Source organism: Lampetra planeri, chromosome 8 (assembly GCF_965212315.1).
Source record: "Lampetra planeri chromosome 8, kcLamPlan1.2.h2, whole genome shotgun sequence".
NCBI lineage: Eukaryota > Metazoa > Chordata > Hyperoartia > Petromyzontiformes > Petromyzontidae > Lampetra > Lampetra planeri.
Genome location: NC_136114.1, coordinates 13842441 through 13866087, shown reverse-complemented (window position 1 = coordinate 13866087; position 23647 = coordinate 13842441). Strand labels below are relative to the sequence as shown.

Here is a 23647-nt window from a genome sequence, read left to right as displayed (position 1 = left end):
TTTTGTTAAAGTGTTGCGTTTATTGCAGTGGCGTTGTGGTTGGGACCGAATTTTTCGTCCGAGGATCAACTTTTAAGCATTTGGGCATACGTCACGATAATAATCACTCGGGGATCGATATTAATAATTTCACATATTTGTTTATTTAAAGATCACGATATATGTATTCGTCCACTCGCGTAAGAATCAACGTTTATATACAGTACTGTATTTGAATACGTAATCGATGTTTAATCATTGCTATGGATATAGCGACCTCTAGTGGCTGTATGAGTTAACGAGCGCGAATCGTTGCATGTGTCATGAGCTATTTGTGTTATAATCTTTGTGAAGTGTGACTTATGTACAGATGTAGCTTGACCAGGCATATGTGTTCCTGGGGAGCGGTGGCACAGTGATTAGCGCACTGCGCTATCGGCATGCCTATCCTAGTTCGATTTGCAGTCACGGCTATCATCAGTGGCGAGTTAGAACTGAACTGGTGCTGGGTAACCCCAAGCAAATCCCTCTATGGCTAGACAGCGTGGAGTGAGACGTTCAGAAGTTGATTGGCAAGATTTTAAATGATTACTCTCATAGGAATCTGCAAAGTCATTACAATCGTTTAACAGCAAGCATTGTGTGTGTTTTTATCTGCAGAAATCGTGGAACGATGTTCAGAAGACCGCTTTTCAAGGTTATTTATTTGCTATTTTGTCTTAATATATTGCCGATAATCCACCAAAGTAACATCTGAATATTATCAATTTAACACGGAGGCTTTCGCGACCAATATCCATAATGTTGTTTTTTTGGGTTAGATCTCGTAAATATAAATGTGTCGTTAAACCCACCACCACCCAACACAGCCAATTAGTAAGGTTTGTCACGTAAATAAAACATGCCAATTTGTTACTCGTACAGCACACCGGTGTGTTGGAGAGTAAACCCACAATATTTACAATTCGAGTACTACGTTTCGCCAGTAGTTACAACTAGCATCATCAGGCCACAGCCAGATTTGTGAATATTATTATGATACGCATGAATATTATAATAGGCATGCCAACTTTTCGCCAGATATATATTGAGTAGATAATTTCTGTCAAAGAAGGCCTTTTCACAAATGTGCACCTATCTTCCAAATTCTTAAAAAAATTCGTTTTAAAGAAAAATGTTCAACGTGCGTGTGTACAATTCGGCTCCAGGTTACCTGCCTCTCATCAAGAGAAGTTGTTTTTATATTGCAGCTTGCTCGTGGGCTGATGACGAGTGAGGCTGGAGATGCTGCCGCGTTAAAACTGGAGAAATGTGAGTAATGTATTCAGTGAGTGGTGCAATGTAGTTCTCGCGCTGCACTATGAACCTCACAAGTTCGCTTTGTGGCCATGGCTATCATCAGCCATGGTCGAGCCACTGCTGGATGACAGCCTCTCCGTACTATGAGCATCTCTCGGTTTGTGATGCCAACATCCATCTGCTGCACTTCAGCTGATCTCGTCACACCATCTCTGCTTGTAGTCCTATTAGGCGTCCTCCTTCTTTGGCTGCCATTCCATATTCAGTCTCATCCACCGGCCTTTGTGTCCCACCCAAACCCACTTTTCTTTACAGTCAACGTCTCGAATGTGCTTTTTTCCCCTGATCCATGAGTTCTTTCTTTGTCTGGGTTGGAATTCTAAGCATGCATCATCTCTCCACGCTTCTCTGCATAATTTTCAGCTCTTTAAAAAAAAATTGGGTCCACATTTTTCTCATGCGTGGCAATGTGCACTTATTAAAATGTATTTTGCCACATTGGTGCACGGCTTTTAATTATCAAATTCAGCTTTCTGTGGGGGATAGAGCTATTTATAGAGTTTACAATAAAATGTTTAATGCAAATATCTGCTGTTTATTCAAATAGGAATTGCTTGAAAAATGAGTAGGACAGATACATATGTACGCATCCTGTCAAACAACGTCCTCCTCATGAACAGGTTTCACGATTATACAAACTTTACGTTTAATCCACTCATGAGATTCCATCCAAGCTCAGACAGTTGTAATCGTGACACTGCTGTAAAAAATATCATGAATCGCAGCAGATGACGGCAGTACTGGCCTTTACCAATGATTCAGGAAGTTACTCAAATAAACTTGAGTTATTTATTGTACTTATTAGAAGTTTAGTCATTGCTGATGGCTCTCCTGATCAATCCCGTTTCTACCTCGGCTAATTTAATTTTTCCACCTAGTTAATTTTCCCGATTCCTAGGTCATTTGAGATATGTTAAACCTCGGATGTAATAATAAACTTTTACAAACGACACTACTTATTTTTTTACATGTGTTGAGGTGTGAAACACGACACGAAGGCAGAGTTTGTCGGGGCTGACGCCAAACGAACTATAAAGGGATTTCGCCTAGCTTTTGGGAAGGCCTAACACAAGTTACTGGCTAAGCTAATTCTCCCCAGGGAAAATGGTACTGGGAAATCCCTACGCCTTCCAGGCTAACGGGCTCTTCCCACAGCGCTGACCGACGGTTCATCCAACTCGGTCAGCCGGGTAAAGTAGCCCCCCTAGCCTGGTGCTATTTCTCCCTTACCCTGGGTCCCCACTTCCCCGCCGCTCACATTCGAAGAAATTGTCTACAGCTGAGTGTAATGGTTGTAATTTTGTGCAATGTTATCTGACTTCCATAAGGTGGCAGTGCTTTTACACCAGGCAACTAAAAACTAGGGGTACACAATGCATGGTTTTTGGTAATTGAAATCGAAGCTTACGATAAATCTGTTGAATCTTGCATGTAAAAATCTATTCACAGATTACACAAATCATAGGCTAGTGATATGTGAATGTTACATTCACAACTTGAGTGAACAAACTATACAAACAACAGCAATCAACAAGGCACATTCAAATGAGACAAAACAAGGCAATAATCGATTCTTTCATTGAATCATGACTCCAATTATTACAATTATTGCTAGCTTTATGAATAATTCGATGACTACAATAATAGAGTAATAGGAATGTTCAGTTAGCAATCCAATGCTGGATGAAGCACTTCCTGTGCTAATGTCAGTTCCGGTTTTGGGGGTTGTTTGACCATCCAGTACTTACCCTGCTGTGAATTGCAAAAATTCATGGCATCGCTAGGGTGGGGTTGAATTATTACCCCCTTTTTCTTGGCATTCAGTGTGAGGCTCAGTACCTCTCCGCTTGGGCCCTTGGATGTGGTTTGGTAAAAAAAATACCACATCTTGACACAACTTTGCCATCTAAGTGAGTTTTTGCTATGTGACCAACGAATATAAGGCATGTGTGAAAATAAATTGTCCAGTTGAGTTCAATGTATTTGGACTTTTGCCCCAAAACACCTTCCAATTGGAATTTCACACAAACGTGCTAAGTGCCCCTTGAATTTGTAAAACTGTCTTTACTTGTATAATCTCACGTCTGAAACTAAGAAGTGGCCGGGTGGTACAGGAGCTAGAGATACAAAGCCAGGGCCTTTGAGAATGTGTGTTTAAAACTGGATTTCAGCCACCCATGGTCAAACTGGGTTCTCAAATGGAGCCAGCTTTTACCAATGACTTAAAAATCCAAACTAAATTCGACAACCATCAAATATTTAAATACATTTGAGCATATTTAGTTTTATTGGATGCCTAGAAAATATTTGAAATGTATATACATGGTGGGGTCCTCGTGTGACTGAAAAGGATCTTTGTGACGTCTGAAGTTTTGTCGCGCCATCATCCAAGGCTGTTGTCTGATACGGTTGAGCACTTCTAGCTACAAAAGTTCACAATGGACATGTATTCGTCTCCTGACATGACACTCAAAGCACAATTGGAATATAATTTGTGAAAAAACAACAAGTGTGTCTTCTACAATTATGGTACGCTAGCGGTACACAATAGTGGTGTTATTTGCTGTGGCCATGTGAAATCTGTGCACACTTGTGGTGTAATGAGTCATGCTTCAAGCACTACACAATAGCAAGTCTTTGTCTATTGTCACCTTAGTGAACACCTTTAATTGAGTTTGCGTCAATGGGTAGACAATTTTATGTGGTTTGTCCATGTAATTATTATAGACAAAGTGGTGCAATTTAAAAAATGAGCTTAATGTTCGTACATTGCTAACGACATTGTGAAATTATATGCCAATGTCCATACATTGTTTCGTTAAACATAATGCTTTTTTATATATATAAGCCACGTAATGAAAGCAAAACTGTAAACCAGATAAATTTGAGAATACAAAACAAATGAAAAGAGAAATTCAATCAATTCCTGAATAGAATCATAATCAAACCAAATTTGGGACGGGCGGGGGGGAGTTGAATCGTGCACGCCTACTTTCTTTGTATTTGATAACCATGCACATCGATAAATCTAAACCTCAATCATTATATTACACAGCATTGCTGAGGGCCAGTCATTTATTTTCAGAGGAGGTCATCTCAGAAAAGGGTCGCCTGTTTCCATTGAGCATTTCATGTGGCGTGGTACAATCTTGTAATTTAGTAATTACAGGTAATGCCCGTAATTTTGTTTCGACTCTTATTGCACGGCAGCCTCCCTTTATGAATGCCATCTGGTATTTTATAATTCACACGAAACCGAAGATGGTGTGCCTGCCTGCACATTAGTAACAGCAGGTTGAGCTTGGCGGGAGCCCGTGAACGATGGTGCGATAAGCCATTACGCGTGTGTGCAAAGCTTCATGATATTACGCTGCTTATATGTTTAATCATGGTATTTGATTTTTTTAAAAATTATATTCCAGTTTTGTTCTCGTTGCCACGTCAATAACAAAGTCGTTTGCATTCAGAGAAGTCACAGAAAGCAAGGCAATATCCTACTTCTGAGGTTACTCAACTATGCCATGTTATCCATACTCGTTGCAAATTGTCATCCCAGGATACAGAACGGCCTTGGGAATATGATGTTGCAGAACGGATTCTGGGTTCCTTTGAGTCCCCTACAATTCACACGAGGTGGTGCACCTCTTGCGTGCCATTCGCTAGAGGTGTTTTGTCACGTGATAATCACATCAACATTTTTTAGTCTTCGTTATTGGAAGATGCAAAGTTATTTTAAACACTACATTTCACATAACGGGATTTTTTTGTGCAGTGATTGGTGACAAGCATTGGACCGCCAGCCTGATTTTTATTATAGGCAGCTGCAACTCAGATTTGAACCCAAGATTTTTCAGGCAGTATTATTCAAGTTTTTAGCAGTTTCATGAATGCTTACATTACCGTGCTGTTTGGTTATGTTCTGAATGTAAATGATTTCAGTCGCTGCCTTTCGCCTTACCTAGTTTATAACTCACATTATTTGTTTGTGTTAGAATGTTCCACTGTAAAATTGCAAAACAATCTAATGGTTGTTATTGGCGTTTTATTATATCGCAAGCATTCTACTGTTGCCGTGTCTGCTTTTGCATTGGAAACAGATTGTGCTCTCAGAATTATAATCATCATGTACAGCCCACTGTCAATCCACTCTTGGATGAAGCTCTAATGCTGTGTTGGTCATTGGTCATGCGGGTTATTTAAGCATACTCTATCATAATGGTCAGTGTGGGTTGGTGAAGGAGAGCATGGGGGTTCCCAGGATCATTTCAGATATGATTTGCCACCTACTAACCATGGCTGGGCATCGAGCTCAGTTTGCCCGGGTGCATTACGCAGTTCACAAACCGCTGTGCCACTGCTTCACCCCTCCACTGCGCCACTCACCCACCCAAATGTTCTTTGCTTGAGTCATAATTACGAGATGACCGACTAACGGTTCTTGCTCTTATTCTTCCCCCCCTCTCTCTGACGCTGCTTATGATGTCGAATTTAGCCCTGAATCGAGTGCAGCTGCTGGGCCGCGTGGGCCAGGACTCGATGGTGCGTCAAGCCGAAGGCCGTTTCCCCGTTACCATCTTCTCCATGGCAACCAACGAGGTGTGGAAGGGCCAGGAAGTGGCGAGCAACACTGATACAGGTGACTTTATTGAGTTGTGTACATCTACAGCCCTTTTGTCATTCCACTACTGGAGGATGGTCTCCCTACCCTTTGAGGGTACTGGTATTTTGGGCTAATGGAGCAAACTGAAATGTACAAATGATCCATAAATAATGCGGAAAATAAACAAGACCTCATAAAAATTAGACAAGGAATGATCAGTTATTGATTCAATCTTTACCCTGAATCATAACAGTGCAATTAATATTTATATTACGTCGACTGTGACAACATCTCAACACCCTGTACAGAACATTTTGTATATTTATTTCACATTGTGAGACAATCAGGAGGAAAAAAGGAAATTCTAGAGTCAACTTAAACAGGGGCAAAGAGTCAACAGTGTAAATCGTTGGGAAAAGGGATTTTCAGACTATGGGGATAGCAGAGGGAAATGAGTGCTTTTTTTTTTATTCTGAATCACGACAGTTCATATAATCAATGACAGAGGGTTAAATCATTCTCCCACACACATAGATTAATATGATGATGCAGTTAATGGCCCTTGATTACAAGTTAGGGTCATTTCGTGTCACCACTCCATTACCGTCGGTCGCGTTCATCAACAAAATTGACCTTTGCCTTTGTATGGAGACAAGTGAGGTTAGCCCAGCAGAAAAGGTCACCTAGAGAGGTAGGTCAGTCCTTCCTGAGTGCCCACATTTTTTCTGGGGCTTTTGTGAGTTGTTAGGGAGCGGCAAAAAAAAACGCAACTCAAAAAATGTGTTCTGTTCTTAAACCTGTAGCGTTTGTTTCCAAGTGCCTGAGCTGTCAGAACAAAGTACCGCAACATTGAGGAGGACACCATTGTTGACTCAACCCAGAGACCTCAAAGGCCGAAACAGCATCGGTTTTCTGTTAGGAGCAATGTATTGGTTGTGAGAGATCAGAATACAAATTCTTTACGATTTAGCTGTAGCGTAAACAGTGAATCTAGATTACAAAAATAATACATGTTTGTTGCAGGTGAAAATTCTAAGTCTTGAGATGTGATTGGATGTTGTTGCATTTGAAATTTAATTATTTGAGTAAATGTAAAGTGCCCCATTGCTGGATCGTATGATTGGAAAATACTTACCTTTATTTTTGGTTGAGTCACCAGTAGCGACATTTCCATGTTCCTATTAGGGATGTAATGAAGCATCAATTACATTCGATTTTAAGCTCACAATGCATGCATTCAATTAAGAATTAAGTAATTGATGGTCATTTTTTGTGTGTTTGGTATGTAATGGGTTTGCGTTACCCCTGTAGCCACGAGAGGTTTTAGCGTTTACTGCACAGTAAGAAAATAAAAATTATTCAATTGTTAATTGCCAAAGTGCATTAATTTGCTGGAGTGGGGGGGAGAGGCCATGAGGATTGTTGCATGGTGTCAGCCGGTCTGTCCAAGAGAAAACTATTGTACAAAAGTGATGCACCAGAGCAGAGGCCTAACTAAATGGTTTGGGGTGGAGGGGGACTTCCCTCCACACATTTTAGATGGCCGCTATATGTCATATACCACTAAAGAAATGTTTTATACACATAAAATTGGAGGTAGATTTAAATTATACAATCGAACCTTAATTTAAATGCAATCCATTTTGTTTCCCTAAATGAGTGACTTCGTATAACAATGGAAACAATTTTCTCTCTCTCCGACAAAAAAAACATTTAGCCATGTGTGCCACTGTCAGAGTGCTGCCATCACTGCAGTACAAACATAGTGACGGGACGAACCGATTACTTTTAATATTTCTCAAAGTGAAACAATTTGCATGTTTGGTCAGTGTTTAGTTGACGGCTCACCGAATTGTGAATCCCAAATAATTTTGGACGTTCTTCATTGTACGAGGACTGCGTTCACGTGTAATATAGGGTGGGGAGGCACCTGTCATTCTTGTGTTACAAATATCGTGACAAAGGAGACAGAAATAGCTTCTGAGCCATTTTATACCAAACTTTGTACTGGAATGAAAAATTTCAAAAATAAAAATTTAGAAAATATCAACGGCTTTTAGGATTCATGCCCTTTAAGACAAGTAAGGAAAACAATCACATATGCATGGATTACAAAAATGTTTCCAATGTGCCTTTGTTGTCGGAAGTGATCAATCAGAAAAAATTATGTGTTTGCATACTTGCACGTAGTTCTTTTTGCTCTGGTCTCTGTCTCCTGAGTTTTGAGCACCCTATTTTTTCAATATGGCTGTTTTTTTAATAATATGATACCCTAATAGCAGGAGAACTTTATACTTACGTTTGGTTCATATTGCATCATCTTTATGAGAGTTATTATGCCCTCCTGCTATGGATAGATAGATGAGACCGACAGACAGGGCTAATGGATAAAGCTTTCAATCTTCGTTGTTAAGTGATTGAAATCTCGTTGAAGGCTTCCCTGTAAGGAATGTCACTGGGTTCAGGGAATAACGCTCAACTCGGATCTTTAATGCAGTAAATATATCACTGGGTATGACGCACACGCAGGGTCTAGGGCAGTTGCCGCAGAAATCAGTGTGCCGCTGTAACTGCTGGTGATGAACTGCAGCGTGGAGTATACTGTGTGCCCGGCGCTATGGGTCCCCGTCCCTTGGCAACCGAAGTGTGACGGCTGCGGTCACGCTGGCACCCTGGCTGACATTTATTTCTCTCTTAATTTCCTGAGAACATTGGCAGGCTAGAATATTTCTCTACTTGTTTAATAGAAATGAATGGGATTAATCAGCTTATGGGCAGGACCCCTTCATGGTTTGTTGCATCGCAAAACCGTGGTGACAGCTAGGGGTGGCCTTCATCCAGCAGTGGGTAGGTCATGGTTATGATGATATAATATACATGCATGTATGCGAAATAAAGTAATGGTGATTTTTTTTTTAATAACCTCTGTTGAGACAGATGAATTTGTCATCTGAGTATTGTCATCAGGCATGTAACGATTTACTACGCCAGAAATTATATGAATTGTCATGTTTGGGTTCGTGATTCGATTCAATGTTTTCTTATTTTTTTATCTCATTGGTACTGTCTTGTTTTTACTGTCTCTCTAGTGTATACTTTGTGTTACATTAGTATTGTCCGTCTTGTTTGTAATGTCAACTCGTTTGTGTGTTGTCTGTCTTGTTTGTAATCTGGCTCGTATTTTCTGCCTGTATTGTTTGTTCGGTCTCATTTACTTCAGCATCTGGCTTGTTCCATTATCCTTAATGTATAAAAAATATATATAATTAGCGTATCATCTACGTGAACCATAAAGAATTAACTCTCATGCGCACAGTTTTGACGCACGTATCGGGAGTGAAAAAAATGGCTTTAATCCATGCATCGTTACATGCCATTTAATGATAAACGTCACGGGTTGTGTGACAAAAGCTGTGGGTTTAATGTTGCGACCAGAATGTGCTTAGATATCTTGTGCATGTGGAGCTGCAAACAAGAGATGCGTGCGTCAGTGCACCCAGGGAAGAGGAGTGGGGGAGCTGGCAGTTGTCTGATAGGAAGGCAGTTATCGTAGATCATTAGCAAGTTCCCCATTGCCCAGGAAAAGTCAAAAACAATTATGAGGTGTGCAAATCCATTAAGCCTTACAGGGCTTCTGAAATGCACAGCATGTCAGTGGTGGATGTCAATGGATTAAGTGGCTGTTGTGAATATAAATTTAATTGAGTGTAGTGTATTTGTCCGTGGGAGCTCGCCAAGTAATTTTTTTACGGGAGCGATGGGTTCCCGTAGAGACGGTTATATTTTGGTTTAATGCAAGCGACATCTGTCTGATAATGTGTTTTTTAAAATTACATTTTGTAGATTATTTCCAATTTTTTAAATATTTTTAGGACAATGGCACAGTCTTGATCTTACAAAATGTGTCACATGATTATTTAGCCTCTATGCTTTGGTAAGTTCTTGAATTATCAATTTAGATATATATAATGTCTAAATGCAAATGTATATACAAAGTACTGGAACATGTGCATCACAGGCAATCACTAAAAACAGATTATATTTTTGAAAGGTAAGGTGCAAATGATGGCACTCAATGTGGAGGATACAGTCATTCATATGCAAAGTGAAAGAGAAAGGTTTTGAGCCTAGATGGGGACAGGAGCAGTGAGTCCACAGCACAGATGGCAGAGGGAAGGGAATCCCAGACAATGGGAACAACAGCAGAGGTGTTGAGTGACTTAACCTTTAAGACGCATTTTGACTGAGGATTTCAACAAAATGCCTTGTTTTGCCAGAATGGAGAGCTGCGTCGGTGCACTGAGTACTGATCAGTTTAGCAACCTTCTGCGTCAAACAAATCAAATGGGTTTTGTAGCGGTGAACTTAAGAGTCCCTATTAATCTTCGATGGAAGATCATGAATTGTGGCAGCGGAGAAACGGACGCGTCACGCCTTGGACAGCTGGGTTGGATTTCTGGGATCAGTGACGGCGCTTGTACGAGCGCCGGTAATTGACTTTCCGTGATGGTGAGGTGAAATTGACGCAATCGGCTATAATCCTGTTGCTCGGACAACCTGGGCACCAGCAATATGCCAGATGTGAATCAGTGTCTCCTGCCGCCACCGTTTCCTGTTCTTGCGTTCCTATTCACCTCCCCCCACCACCGTGCCGCCTGCATAGAAGACAAAAATAAATGCCTTATGCATTGACATTTTCATTCATTACCAGTGGCGCGTGTTTCACAATGGCAACACGAATGTTGGAGCTGTTGGGACCTCAAAGACTGGCCACTCCAGCAAGTCAACCTTCATTCAACAGGAACTATTTTTTAAGCTTTCCGTTTTTTTCTGACCAAATGAATCCCAATTGTGAGAATACATTCAGAAATAATACGGAGCAGTGCGCCTTCATCTGTCTTGAGACTGGCTGTGGAAGAGGTGCATCACAGTGGTCTTTTTTTTCTGTTTACAAAGTGGGGTTGTGCTTTATCACTGCTGTGTGACTAGTATTTGTCACCTGACAGTTATATCAATATTACAATACTCAGAGTGATATTTTTTTCAAGTTAAGTGCAAAACTACATTTATTATGATATTTTGTGTACCATTGGTGACCAGGGTTGTTACACATGGGAAGCCAGTTTGATCACAGGTGGCTAAAAACCCAGTTTCAGATAAGGGCCTCAGTCGTGCCAGCACAGTTCTATGACCTCTGACCCTCCCAGTCACCTCAAGAATACCAATGGCTTGTCTGTCAGTCTCCTAAGAACGAGTGAAATCTCTACAGTAAATCGATATGATGTCTGTATTGTGAGCTGTAAGTAGCCTGCCAGGCGTATATTTTATGTTTAAATTTTTTTTTGCTTCTTAGGAGTGAGTAAGAATGATGTGAGTCCTGTGGCTATGTAACAATATATCAGTTTGTAGATTAAAATAGGTGTGTTTTTTTATTTTACGATACATGCATCAACTTGTACCTGTAAAAAAATGTATTTATTACAAATGAGAAACTACAAGTCGTTTGGAAAAAAATAAGTTTAAAAGCTTGAATGTAATCGTGGGGGTGATGTGATTAAATAATTAAAACAGTGGTTATTAACCTGGGCTGCATGCACTCCTTGGGGGTGCGAGATATGCCATATTTCTTTAGAGGGTAAATCATCGAAACACAAATTAAGCATGGGCACGTAAGTACAACTACTGTGTTTCATCAAACCTATGTATTTATTAACCTAACATTTTTAACGATTGAAAACCAAGGGGGTGCAAGGCTGCAGTAAAGGTTAAGAACCACTGCATTAAACTAATAGTGTCTTTTGTACGGTAATCAAACATGTGAACGAATGCCTTCACTTAAGAATGTCGATATCTATCTATCTACCTTAATTGAAAGTGGCAGTGGAGCTGTGGAGTGGCGGTTCACGTATTCCACCGTGGACCCTGTGGTCTGAGTCCGATTCCCACACCATGGCTAACATCAGTGGTGTGTGATGTCTGGACCAGTCCTCAGCCACACCCTTGAGCAACTCTGCGTAGCATGGTGAAGTATGGTCAAACAATTCAGATTGATTAATCGCGACAATTTATTGAATGGCCGGGTGGGCCGAATCAATCCACTCCTACTGACCAGGCTCCATCCTGTTTAGTTTCTAAAATCTTGTGATATTGTGCCCACTCAGGTTGAACTGGTCTAACATTAACAAGCTTAGTTACACTCAGTTTCATACAAAGGGTACGAGCTGTGTCCCGGATATCGGCCAGCTTACAAAAATCCTACAACGCATGAATGGAATGCTGCGATCCGTGTCCTGGCGAGAGGGAGGAGGTAATGTGTTGGTGGTCCCTGCGGTTTTATTTTACCTCACTACCTACCCTGCTGCCCTACGCACCCTTTTATCGCTGTGTGTTGCCTGAACAAGCACTTGGCGGAGGTACAAGAGCAGGACACGGATGTGGATTTCCCCTCTACATCGCTTGATGTCCTCTCTGAGCGATAGACAAAGACAAAGATCCCTCGTATAGCCTTTAAGAAACTATTGGGGAAGTTGCTGTTAGCAAGCACCTATCAAGGTCGGCATGACACACGAAGGCGGTGGGTGGCCAACACCACGCCGCGCCATCGTTGTTTCCCCAGTGCTGGTGTTTACACGCCACACCTGGTACTCCGCTTGAGACTGAGTTGACCTAGGAGAGGCCCAAGACCGGTTCAAATATTAACCACTTTTAATTGTCGTAGGCAGGAATCGAGCGCAGGTTGCTGGGTTTGTAGTAATGAGCTAACCACTGCAAAACTGCTACCCCAGGCTTATACACATACATACGCGCGTGCACAATGAACACGCACCTGCAAAGTTATTCCAGCATAGCAGCGGCAGTGTCCCTGTGTACACGTTTCAGTTAAACATGTTTTTTCTATGCCTACTTTACATCTGCTTTATTTTACTTGTCACGTGCTCGTAATCAAATGTTATTCGCCTCCATGACATTTGAATATTTGGTGCACATCTTCTATGTGTGGAATGATGCACATGTCCCCCAACCCAGGCGCTTTCATGAATTGTCTACATTCGAGGTCACGATTCCATTTAAGAGTGGATACTTTTTTTGCCAATTTATAGCACCTCAAGTGGCTCCAGGGGACATGAACCGGTTGTGCCCAACGTACATGAATTGAAAAACTATTTTTTTTTATGCAATTTGATGCAATATTGTGGGCTTTACAGTCGGTATTATTTGGTGAATCGATGCATTGTTACATCCCTGGTGCTGGGGATATGTTCCCTACTTTCTGATTATTCAGAAAAATCTCATAATTAGGCATCAATACGAAATGTTGGCTGATCCGAATTGATTTTTTTGTTTGGGATTGAATTAAACACTGGAAGTAATGTAAATAATATGTTTCTATGTTGAACTTCTTTCGCACCGTACTTAGCCCACCATACTAATCGTGATGTGGTATCATGAGGCAGTGGGTGACGTAACTTTTGTGAGCACGGAGATATTTTATACGAGTGTACGCCTTTTGGCGTTTGAGACTAGGCTCAAAAGAAAGCTGTCTCTGGTGTGGACCAATCTGTTTCAAAGACAATGCATATATTATCAAAGTGTTTTTTGTTTGCATTCTGACCACAAGTATTGTGGTTAATGCAGACAATATTCCTTGTAAAAGGTTTCAGTTTGGTGTTTTAACATCTTAACACCTGTTTTGTTGCCAGAAAAAAGGGGAAAACCTCTTCTCATATTTTGGTACTGGCAAAGGAGGAGGGCCCATGATACATAATGGTAATTATCCAAACCGTTGTGTACATTATAGTTTTACAATAAACGCAAACCTTTGATTGCAGAAGGGTCTCCACTCGAGGGAGTTCTAGAGAGCTCCCTCTAGGGTATTTTTTGCCTCTTCTACTGTATTCCTGTCAGATCTCTCAGAAGATATGTTAATATCCACACTTTACCCCACCGCACGCACACGACCTGATTCATGCACAACAATATTTAATCGTAACACGCGGAGCAGCAATGTTTAAACCAACCATTGGCCCCCAAGGAGTTGACGGCTGGGATGAGCTGCAAATGCTTGTTGTGAAATCAAAGCTTTACGTGTTTGCAAACTGACACAAAGAGTCCATGGGCCAGATTAGAAATTGGTATCACGAAAGGTAGCAAAATATTAGCCGTACCGATGGATTTCCACAGCAAATAACAGTGAATTACTTTATAACCCCACTCATTTCAAATGGTTACCACACAATTCACTGTTATTGGCCACATAAAGAAATTGGAAACACTAAAGTTATGCCACCTCAAGTGGTAGAGACAAGTGAAATATCTGGTCTGGGCTCATGGACTAAAAGCAGGATTTTCAGGTTACACTGGACAGACCTTTAAGTTGGGGCTTACGCAATGTCTCTACAATTCAAAGCGCAGGGTGTGCGTTTTTTATAGGTGTGCATTGGAGGGGACAAATACATTGGTGGGTTGGTGTTAGACCCTTGGGATGGGAGGGGGTAGGGGGGCAAAGGCGGTGTAGGTGGGGTGGTGCCTGCGGGTCGATTGAAATGTCAGCACAAAATAGAAGAGCAATGCAAGTTCTCAGCATTATGTACAAAGAATTTGCTAGTAGAGAGTTGTCTTTAGGGCTTGGCTGTTCCACAATGATTGTGATAGTGCCTTTGTGGCATATAAAAGTACAAATATTTGTGCCGCACGAGCAGGTGGTAACTTTTGCTGCATTGGCGAATACTATGTAAATGTGTATCAAGTACGCTTGTGTCAATATAGATCATTTTAAGATGTTCGTTGAATATATTTTTTTTTACTTTAATTCTATCACGATTATGTTTGTATAAGGTAGCATTTAACGTACATATACAAATCAAAAAGTGCACGTTGTGCTTTTGTGCGCCATGTTTAATTTCAGTGTTTGAAAATAAACGTAGATTCATTCCTTTTAAATCTGACATGGGATGTGCTTCCTTCCTGCGTCGTGCTAGAGACCATGAGCGTGCATGATGGGAGCAGTGTTTGAGAGATTTCAAGTGGTCAAATAAAATGTGTAACGTTAGAGCTAAGAAGGGTGTGAACACACCGCTATTGGCAAATAATGAAAAGTCCTGCTAAAGTACAAATGAAACAAAAAACCTCCGCTCTTTTGTCATTACACTGCCTTATCACGGAAAAATACATAGCATGCTAACGTTTAGGGTAATGGATTGTCTAGCGTACGGACCATTTTGTGAATTGTTAACCTATTTTATAGATTTTAAAGGCATTAGGGAGGAGTGGTGGTGCAGTTTTGAGTGCTCTATGCTATTCGCCTGGCGACCTGAGTTTAATTTAACGGCCATCAATAACATAGATGGCAAGTTAGGTCTGAACTGCACTTGGGCCTTCCCGTCACCAACCCACACTGACCGGCGTGGCAAAGTTATGGTCAAATATCCCCTATGACCGACACGATATGGGCAGGCCTTCATCAGTATATTTACAAAGGGCTGTAAATATATAATAGAAAGTAAGTGACAGCTGTCATTTTCATACTCTACTCACAATCTCGTACTCAAAGCACTAAAAGTGATCCACTTTTTTTTATGAAATAAAATGAGACGTATTTTGAGTTTTTATATTTTCTAGGATTTTAATAGTCTTGCAAAATAATTACATTAATTGGAGCACAAATTGTGAAACGTTGGAGAAAATTAAAATGAAGTGTCAATTCTATCTTTATTACTCCCACGTCATTGGTGAAGCCGTCTTATTATGTCTTCCGAACTTATTCCGCTGTTTCAACCAATATGTATTTGTTACCTGGAAAATTCTGTTTATCCAGTTACCCAGCTGGTTCAGGTGGCAACGGCTCGCAGCCACCAACAACAGAGTTATTTTAGCATGTAGGCTTTCGCGACCAGTATTATTCATAAAAGGTTTTTGGGTTAGATCGCGTTATTGCTAAATGTGTCGCAACCCTCCACCACCCGACACGGCCAATCAGTAAAAAATGTGTCACGTTGACAAAAGACAAATAGTTCACTACTTTAGCCCACCGGTGTGTTGAAGAGTGGATCCACAACATTTACAATTTGAGTACGACGTTTCGCTGGAAATTACATCCAGCATCTTCGGGCGATTTGCCAGAATAGTGAAGCTTTCGGTCTTAAATCGTGCAGGATGACGTCATCATTGTTGAACCCCATCAGGATTCGAGATCAGAGGTGGGGGTGTATGCAAATATGTAATAAATCAGTAATCGGCCACTTAGCATGTGACTCACCTGTAAGGATTTGCAATGTGTTGTGTATTACTTAATAATACGCTTCCATCTTCTTGGTTTTTTTCGGTAAAGTCACGTAGAAGGGAAGTAATAAAATAATAAAAATAAAACATAATTTTTATTATTTTATTACTTCCCTTCTACGTGACTTTACCGAAAAAAACCAAGAAGATGAATCCCTGCAGTCACGAAAGCTTTAAATCGAAATACTCTTCCAGGCTGCGCTGAGCCTAGAGCTATCACAGAGATTGAAATTATTTGAATTATTCTCAATTTCAATTGATTCTTTTTGAGCTCATCTTCTTGGTTCTTTCAGTAATGTCACGTAGAAGGGAAATAATAAAATAATAAAAATAAAACATTAAATACAATTCTCACGACGTTTTGGCCACAACGCAAGCAGCCGTCCTCAGATGAAGAACAGGTTTGTCGGAAAAACAGCGTCTGAATGAACACCACCAAGCTTGGCAGTGTATATTTAAGCTGGATTAGAGGAGGAAGGGCGCCTTGACAAAGGAATTTGCATATCAACAGAGGAATTTTGCATATTTATGGAAAATGCAGATATGGAATGCGTAGGAGGTGGGGGGGGTCTCAAAGTCATATTATGCCCGTGCATTATGCAGGATTAGCAGCAACAAAGGGAGGAAGTAGGGTTAGCAGTAATAAAGGGAAGGAATTTTAATAGTAAGGAGCTGCAGCAGCCAAACCAAAAAAAAATCTCTTTGAGCTGTACGCCTTTTGGCGTCCTCTGGTCGAACACCGTTTGAGACGAGGCTCAAAAGAAAGCTGTCTCTGGTGTGGACCAATCAGTTTCAAGGACAATGCATATATTATCAGAGTGTTTTTTGCATTCTGACCACAAGTATTGTGGTTCATGCAGACATGATTCCTTGTAAAAGGTTTCAGTTTGGTGTTTTAACATCTTAACACCTGTTTTGTTGCCATAAAAAAGGGCAAAATCTATTCTTACAGAGTTATTAGTTGGTTGCAAAGAAACCCAGCCAGCAGCCAACCAGGAAACTCGAGGCAGAGATTATGTTTAATAGTAGTATGGTTATTATTATGAGACCGTGATAATTATGAATGTAGCGAGGTTAAAAAAACAATGTGTGAGAGTGGGGAGGCTAACTCTGTGCATGTCCGGGTGTGCTTGCTTGATGGATGAGTTCCAGTGGGGCGACAGCGTGGGCACAAGAATATGACTATCTCTGTGAATTACTTGTAAGATGATTCGCAGGATCATTCACGCGCTTCACTTGTTCCAAGCAAAATTAATGTGCCCTTTTAAAATAATGCTCCAGTCGCTGCGAAGCCTCAAATGCGGGATCTTCCGGGCTGTTCGTTTTTCCACTGATTTTGCCTCCGAAAGTATAAGGACATGAGCGGCTTCATCGCGAAGCCATACAAATCATTTGTCACGGGATGAAAATACACAATGTTTATTCTATTCATATTTTCCACATGAGCTCCTGTATTCTTGCTAAGTCAAGGCAGTCAAATCAGTTGACTGTAGCTGATTAAAATAATCCGAAATTTCACGCTTTTGCAATGACTGATCCATCCTTGGGATTTTATAAATTGCAGTGATTCTCGGTAACAGTTCAATGCAAGCATTGATTTGTTTTTATCTCGTTTGTCTTATCTGCATTGTATGTCTAGTTCATACTGTCTTGTTTTTGTATCTGCCTGCCTACCTTCTGTTAGGAAAACGTTTAAAATCAGGTGAGAGATCGTTGAAACTAGAAAAAAATCAATTTGGAACCTGGGTCACAAAGTGAATACACAGCATAGCTAAAAACAACAACATTAACCAGTACAGAATTACATAAATCATAAATAGACAGTCTTCTATACAATTGTTGATGCTTCAATCGTGAGCATTGCCATATGTTTTAATAGATGGATTAATCTTTGTATGCCGACAACAAAAAACGAGACAAAAAATCCTCCATAAAGCTTTTAACAGGCCTTTGGAACATTTCTTGATTTCCAGGATTATGCCCGACTGCATTTGTATCCCCAGTGCTGATGTTTACGAAATAATACCGGTTCCTCATTTAAGACATTGCGAGCGTAGGAATGTATTGTAATACAATTTATAGACTCACGCTAATGCATAGAATTATATTGTAATTTTATTTCTCCAGGAAATCTTAACTGAATCTGAAGAAAAAAATGTTGAGGGTCCTGCATTTGGATGTTTGACCAAGTCCACTTTGAAGAGTGTTTTACTTTGTGGGAGGAAACCAGAGTACCCACAGAAAAACCACCATGCACACAAGGTTAACACTCAAAGCTCTGCACACTTGCTCTGCTCTCATCTCCTAGCCACGTTGCATTTCACCTGTATGTGACCCACCATCCTTTGTGGCCAAACTGCTGGTTTACAGGAGTGCACCGCTGTTAAACAATGTTTTGTGTGATTGGTTTGTAATGTGTGTGAACTTTGTTTCATGGTTGACTCTTGGTGTGGTCCATGGCACAAGGCTGCGTTTTTAACGTGGGAACGTTCTAAAAATGCATAATATATGTATTTACTCACTGAGTCAGTTTATTTACTTACTGGCACATTGCTTTTGATGTTCAGTGCTTCTCTCCTATTAGGCTAGCATTTTTTAAAAACTCTAATATATTCTAATTATAGGCCTGTAATGATTCACCCCCCTTGAAGATTGGTCACAAATTTGTTTCTGATGCTATTCAAGAATGGTTGTGCTACCAGAATGGTTAAATAAAGATGATGGGCCTGTAATTCTCCAAGTCAATTGTTACCCCATTTATTTGGTGAGAGCAAGCCCACGACAACATGACCCCATGCAGACGGAGCAATGAAAGCCCTTGATAGATAACTTTTTTTTATGATGTATATGCATCGCAATACCGTGAGAGATGGCAAAGGCTTGGGGAGGATTTGTATCGAGTAGTGGATAAGTCGTGGCTGCTGCCGATTATGATTATACAAATAAAAAATGTCTCAAACTCCTGATTCTAATGCACGTATCAATCGTGAGCCATATTAATCAATTTTAATCGATGCATCACTAATCTCTGAAGGGATATCTGTAAGTAGAGAGCTATACTTTCCTCCCAGTTCCTGGACATACAGTACAAATAACCGATGCAAATCACAAATGCCACTTTTCCCTCGGTGTGTGTTCGTGAAAATGATGTGTAATTCTGTGGGGCTCTGTTTTTAAATGGATTGTGAATTCCTGAAGCAAATCAGAAAGCAAGAGTGTGCCTTTAATTCAGTTTTTGTATCGTGGGCTCAAGTACTTGAGTTTCATACAAAATCACTTTCTGGGATATAAAGTGGTCGTGAAATGTGATACTGTACTCACAACAGTAACCTTGGTGCTTTCATCGGACGGTAGTTTGTGTTATTTTGTCGCACACGTCGAGTAACTGTGCCTCGATCTTCTTTGAGCGAAACCAAGTGAGTGCGCGTCACTGCGAGTGTTAGAGTGGTTTGTGCGTTGCTAACGCTTCCACCTGTTCAGGCGTGGTTAAAACCCATGCTCTACGGGAGTGCATATGAGTGCTCCAGTTACTGTGTTGTCCTTACGTTTCCCGGAGTTTTACGTCAAACCCATTGTTTAGCTCTATTACGCTCCTTTGTGAGCTCACACAGTCTAAACGGGGTCATTTTGAGGTTAACCTGCACCCTTTGTTCTGTATTATGGTAAAATAATTACAGATCTTCTGCTGAAAGGTTGTGGAGTGGTATTGGCAACATTTGATGACCCTTGCTTAAAAGTGACGTCACAGGCGCGCAAAACGGTCTGGGGATTGTCAAGGGAGCAGCGAACAGCGTTTCATGGGACAGCGTTGTGAAGTGAAGTCTGGCGAATTTTTGTCTCATGCTCAGATATTTAGTGGACTTTAGTCTGTAAAAAATTAACCCGTAAAAACAAAGTTTTTCACTATAAATCCTTTATATGCGTGGCATCGGGGCGGCTAGAGTCCTCTCGTCCTCTGGCTTGAGATGGCTGCCACCTATGGGTCAGATGATTGTCTGGCAGCATTAAACAATTGGTAATTAAATAAAATAAAATTCCCTAAACAGTGTAAAATTTAGGAAAAATTTTTTCACGAAAATGCATTGTCACGCACAACGAGTATGTGTGCAAAATGTCAGCTCAATTGGATCACGGGAAGTGGGTTAAAAAACGACCGAAAGATTTGCACGGTCCTAAGCAAGCAAGCGAACTTAATATAAAGGATTTAAAAAGTGATCAGGATGTGAAAGCAGAAGATAAAGGCTGTAATGCCAGAAAATGTAAAGGTCGCACATGTGGCTGGGGTTGCTTTGCTGGCTCAGCGCAAAACCGTTGCGTGTAACCGAACCTTCATTTCAGCCGGGATGTGTGCGAGTCAGCAAACCCGATAAATATTTCCGCTCCCAATACACCACATCCAACATACCTCTCGTTATTGCTGTGACTATTAGTCACGTGCCGACTCCAGCCTACAGAAACCCAAAAATTATTCGGTCAGAAATTAAGCCGTGGGTAAGGAAGGTAGGTCTACTTACGTGAATAGGCGATAACGTGCGGTCTCACCCCCATGTGTGTGTCTTTCCCTCTCAGGAGATCTCGCCCAGAAAACGACTTGGCACCGCGTGTCCGTGTTCAAACCCGGCCTGAGGGAGGTTGCATTCCAGTACGTCAAGAAGGGGTGAGTTGCCCCTCAAAGAAGCTGGGGTTTGAGTCCGCTGGAACCCAGCGGGTTCTTTGCAGTTCATTGTTCGTGGTTTATATGCAGGGTATTCACTTTATGGAATATACAAACTATATATGTGCAACCGCCCATCAGTTCAGCACTGGATGAGAGAAATGCAGATCGTAGTAGTTTTTTGGCCATACTTCACCACATTGGTCAGCCTGTGCCACAAGCGGCGATCAATACCACTCCACACAGTTCTTAATAAAAAAAAAAGCACAATTTAAGTGCCTTTGGATTCTATACATTCCTATTCAAAACTGCAATGTTTAAATACATTTTAGGAAGTTTCACATCGATGTGCATTGTAAATTCACAGCATTAGCTCACGGGTCAAGCCAACGAGTTTTACACCCACTTTTTTATTTGCATATTGATCTTATCTGTGTGAAGAGTTCAGCTGCTGTGAAGAGTACATCAGCATTTTCATGAAAATTATCCAATTATAAACTCCGTGTTTACGAGTGAATGCCGAAATGCAAATAGTTACGTTTATAAAAGTCTGATAACCTTGACAGAGTGCCTTGGTGGTTTTACAATCATTTCGTACAAACTGCTGTCCGGAAATTCTAAATTTACATGGAATTTTTTTTCGAAATGGTCTTCGGTCCTTCCTCATCACGGTTGGGGGGTGGGGACACCCCAGCACATCAAAAAAACATACAAAGGTCATCCCAGGTCACCCTTTCTGATTACAAACTGGTCTCATTTGATCATTATGTGACTAAGCATCATGAAGAGCCCCAATTTGTATTGAACAGATATGCCCATCGAAATTAAGGGACTTTTCTGACAGCAGTGCTTGGGTTCAACTTGAGCAGTTTCATTTTAGCAGATATTAAGTATTAGGCGTGCCCTTCGAAAGTCAAAAATATATCTGTGAGTCTGTTTAAATTGGAGTCAAATGTAGAAACAGTAATGTTTGAATGGGCTGCTTACAGAATGGATTCATGGCTCGGTACATATAATATAATCATCATAGAGTCCGTTGTGATGGCAACACCAACTTTATCAGTTGATGATGTTTGTAAAGGCTGAGGGAAAAAAAGTAAATTTTTGTTTTATTTTCGTATTGCATAGGATTTTCATTGAAGTCATATTTTAGTTTTTATTGGCAAGTGGATATGGCAAATGCAGCCAGGCAGCATGCTTTTGCCCTGCCATCGTAGTGTATTGTGTCTTGCTATACTGAATAGGCCCTTGCTATCAGCACACGCGTTCATTTACATTTCTTAATTTCTGCAAGGTAGTATGTCCATAATGCATGACAGCATGGCAGCACACCCCTATTCTCGTCTTGCATTTGCTGTTTCTTGTTTGACTTATTTGCAAACTTATACGAGGGTGTCGTTGACGTTGCGAGGCTGTTAAATATTTTACTTGCGCAATGGATGGTACATATTGTCATGTGTGGAGAGGCTGGTTGAATGTGTACATGTATGGATGAATGAATGAATAAATGGATGGATTAATGTATTTCATTCATATCTGCTCAGGGCTCGTGTCTATGTGGAAGGACGACTGGAGTACGGCGAGTACACAGACAAGAACAACGTCAAGAGGAGTGCCACCAGCATCATAGCAGGTGCATTATTTATCATAGCAGGTGCATTATATATCACAGCAGGTGCTCCTCACACTCGGACATCTCCATGCAGCTAAGTTTTGGCCAGCAGGGATGTGCATCAAAATACATTGTTTTACTGAACTATGCTCACCATCCAAGCACTATCCAGCTTGGCATGAGAAGGCCTTCATCCAGCAGTGGATTGACAAAAGGGATGTAAATATTTCTGTAAAAAAAACCCAGCGTGCATCAGCGTAACCCCGTTTGTCTGTCTTAACCCTCCGTCCGCAGAGCAAATCATTTTCTTGAGTGACCCTGAAAGAGACGATGGACGAAAAGCTGAGCTCGAGGACATGCAGCTGTGAGCACTGATCATCAGATGCTCGTGATGGGTGGTGTGACAGTGGATGTGTGGTGGGTTGGGAGGGACCGGAGGATTGCAGAAGTTAAGTCATGCCACCTTCTATAGAGTTTGGCCAGTGAACGGACACCCGCTGCACCCACACTGAGAGGTTGTGAAATTTCCCAATCTCTTCCTTTTGCACGCAAATGAGCCAATATGCTTCGGATTATATCTGTTGATTGGTACACCCAAAACGCTGGATGTGTGGGATTAAGTGTGGTATTTAACCTTCAAAACTGGGGTTTTGGAACCATGGACACGTCAGCAGATATTGTCTTCCAAGACATTGCAAAATTCACTCCGCCTACGTCTGTTGCGTTTAAAAAAGGGTCTGCCGAGCCGGTGGAAAATAGGGTGGAAGTGTTCCGCACGGAGAGAAGCACATTAGCGCTTCAACATTTCGAAATTTTCTAATTTCCACAAAAGTGTTTATAGTCCTGATAGTAGCACACCCAACTCGCGCAAAACTCGCGATCGCGACAATCCGCGCGCCTGCTTACTTCAAACGTGCATTGCTCGCGCGAGCACTTGATTTCTGTTGTATTTACATTTTCTGTTCGTTTTTGTCTTGTTGTTTTGCGCGCGTTCATTTCGTTGTCGGTGTAATTGAAATGGCACTCATGTGAAGTCATACTCTCCGTGATGAATAACCTTTTTTTTGTTTTGGAAAAAAACAACATGTTGTGCAGATTCTTCGTGTGTCAAATAAGGTTCTTGTTTTTTTAAATAAACATGCAACCGGTCGGTTGTGAAAAATAA

The 23647-nt window shown here is 41.0% G+C and overlaps 1 protein-coding gene across 2 annotated transcripts in view; it reads left to right on the top strand.

The window, feature by feature from the left end:
- Positions 1–23647, top strand: part of SSBP1 (single stranded DNA binding protein 1) — a 24047-nt gene extending 400 nt beyond the window's left edge. For both annotated transcript variants that reach the window (XM_078597117.1, XM_078597118.1), the window contains exons 2-7: positions 640–676; positions 1230–1290; positions 5831–5974; positions 20786–20873; positions 22415–22503; positions 22777–23647. In XM_078597117.1, the coding sequence (XP_078453243.1) occupies positions 653–676; positions 1230–1290; positions 5831–5974; positions 20786–20873; positions 22415–22503; positions 22777–22850 (480 nt within the window). In that variant the 5' untranslated portion in view covers positions 640–652 and the 3' untranslated portion in view covers positions 22851–23647. The remainder of the gene's footprint in view (positions 1–639; positions 677–1229; positions 1291–5830; positions 5975–20785; positions 20874–22414; positions 22504–22776) is intronic.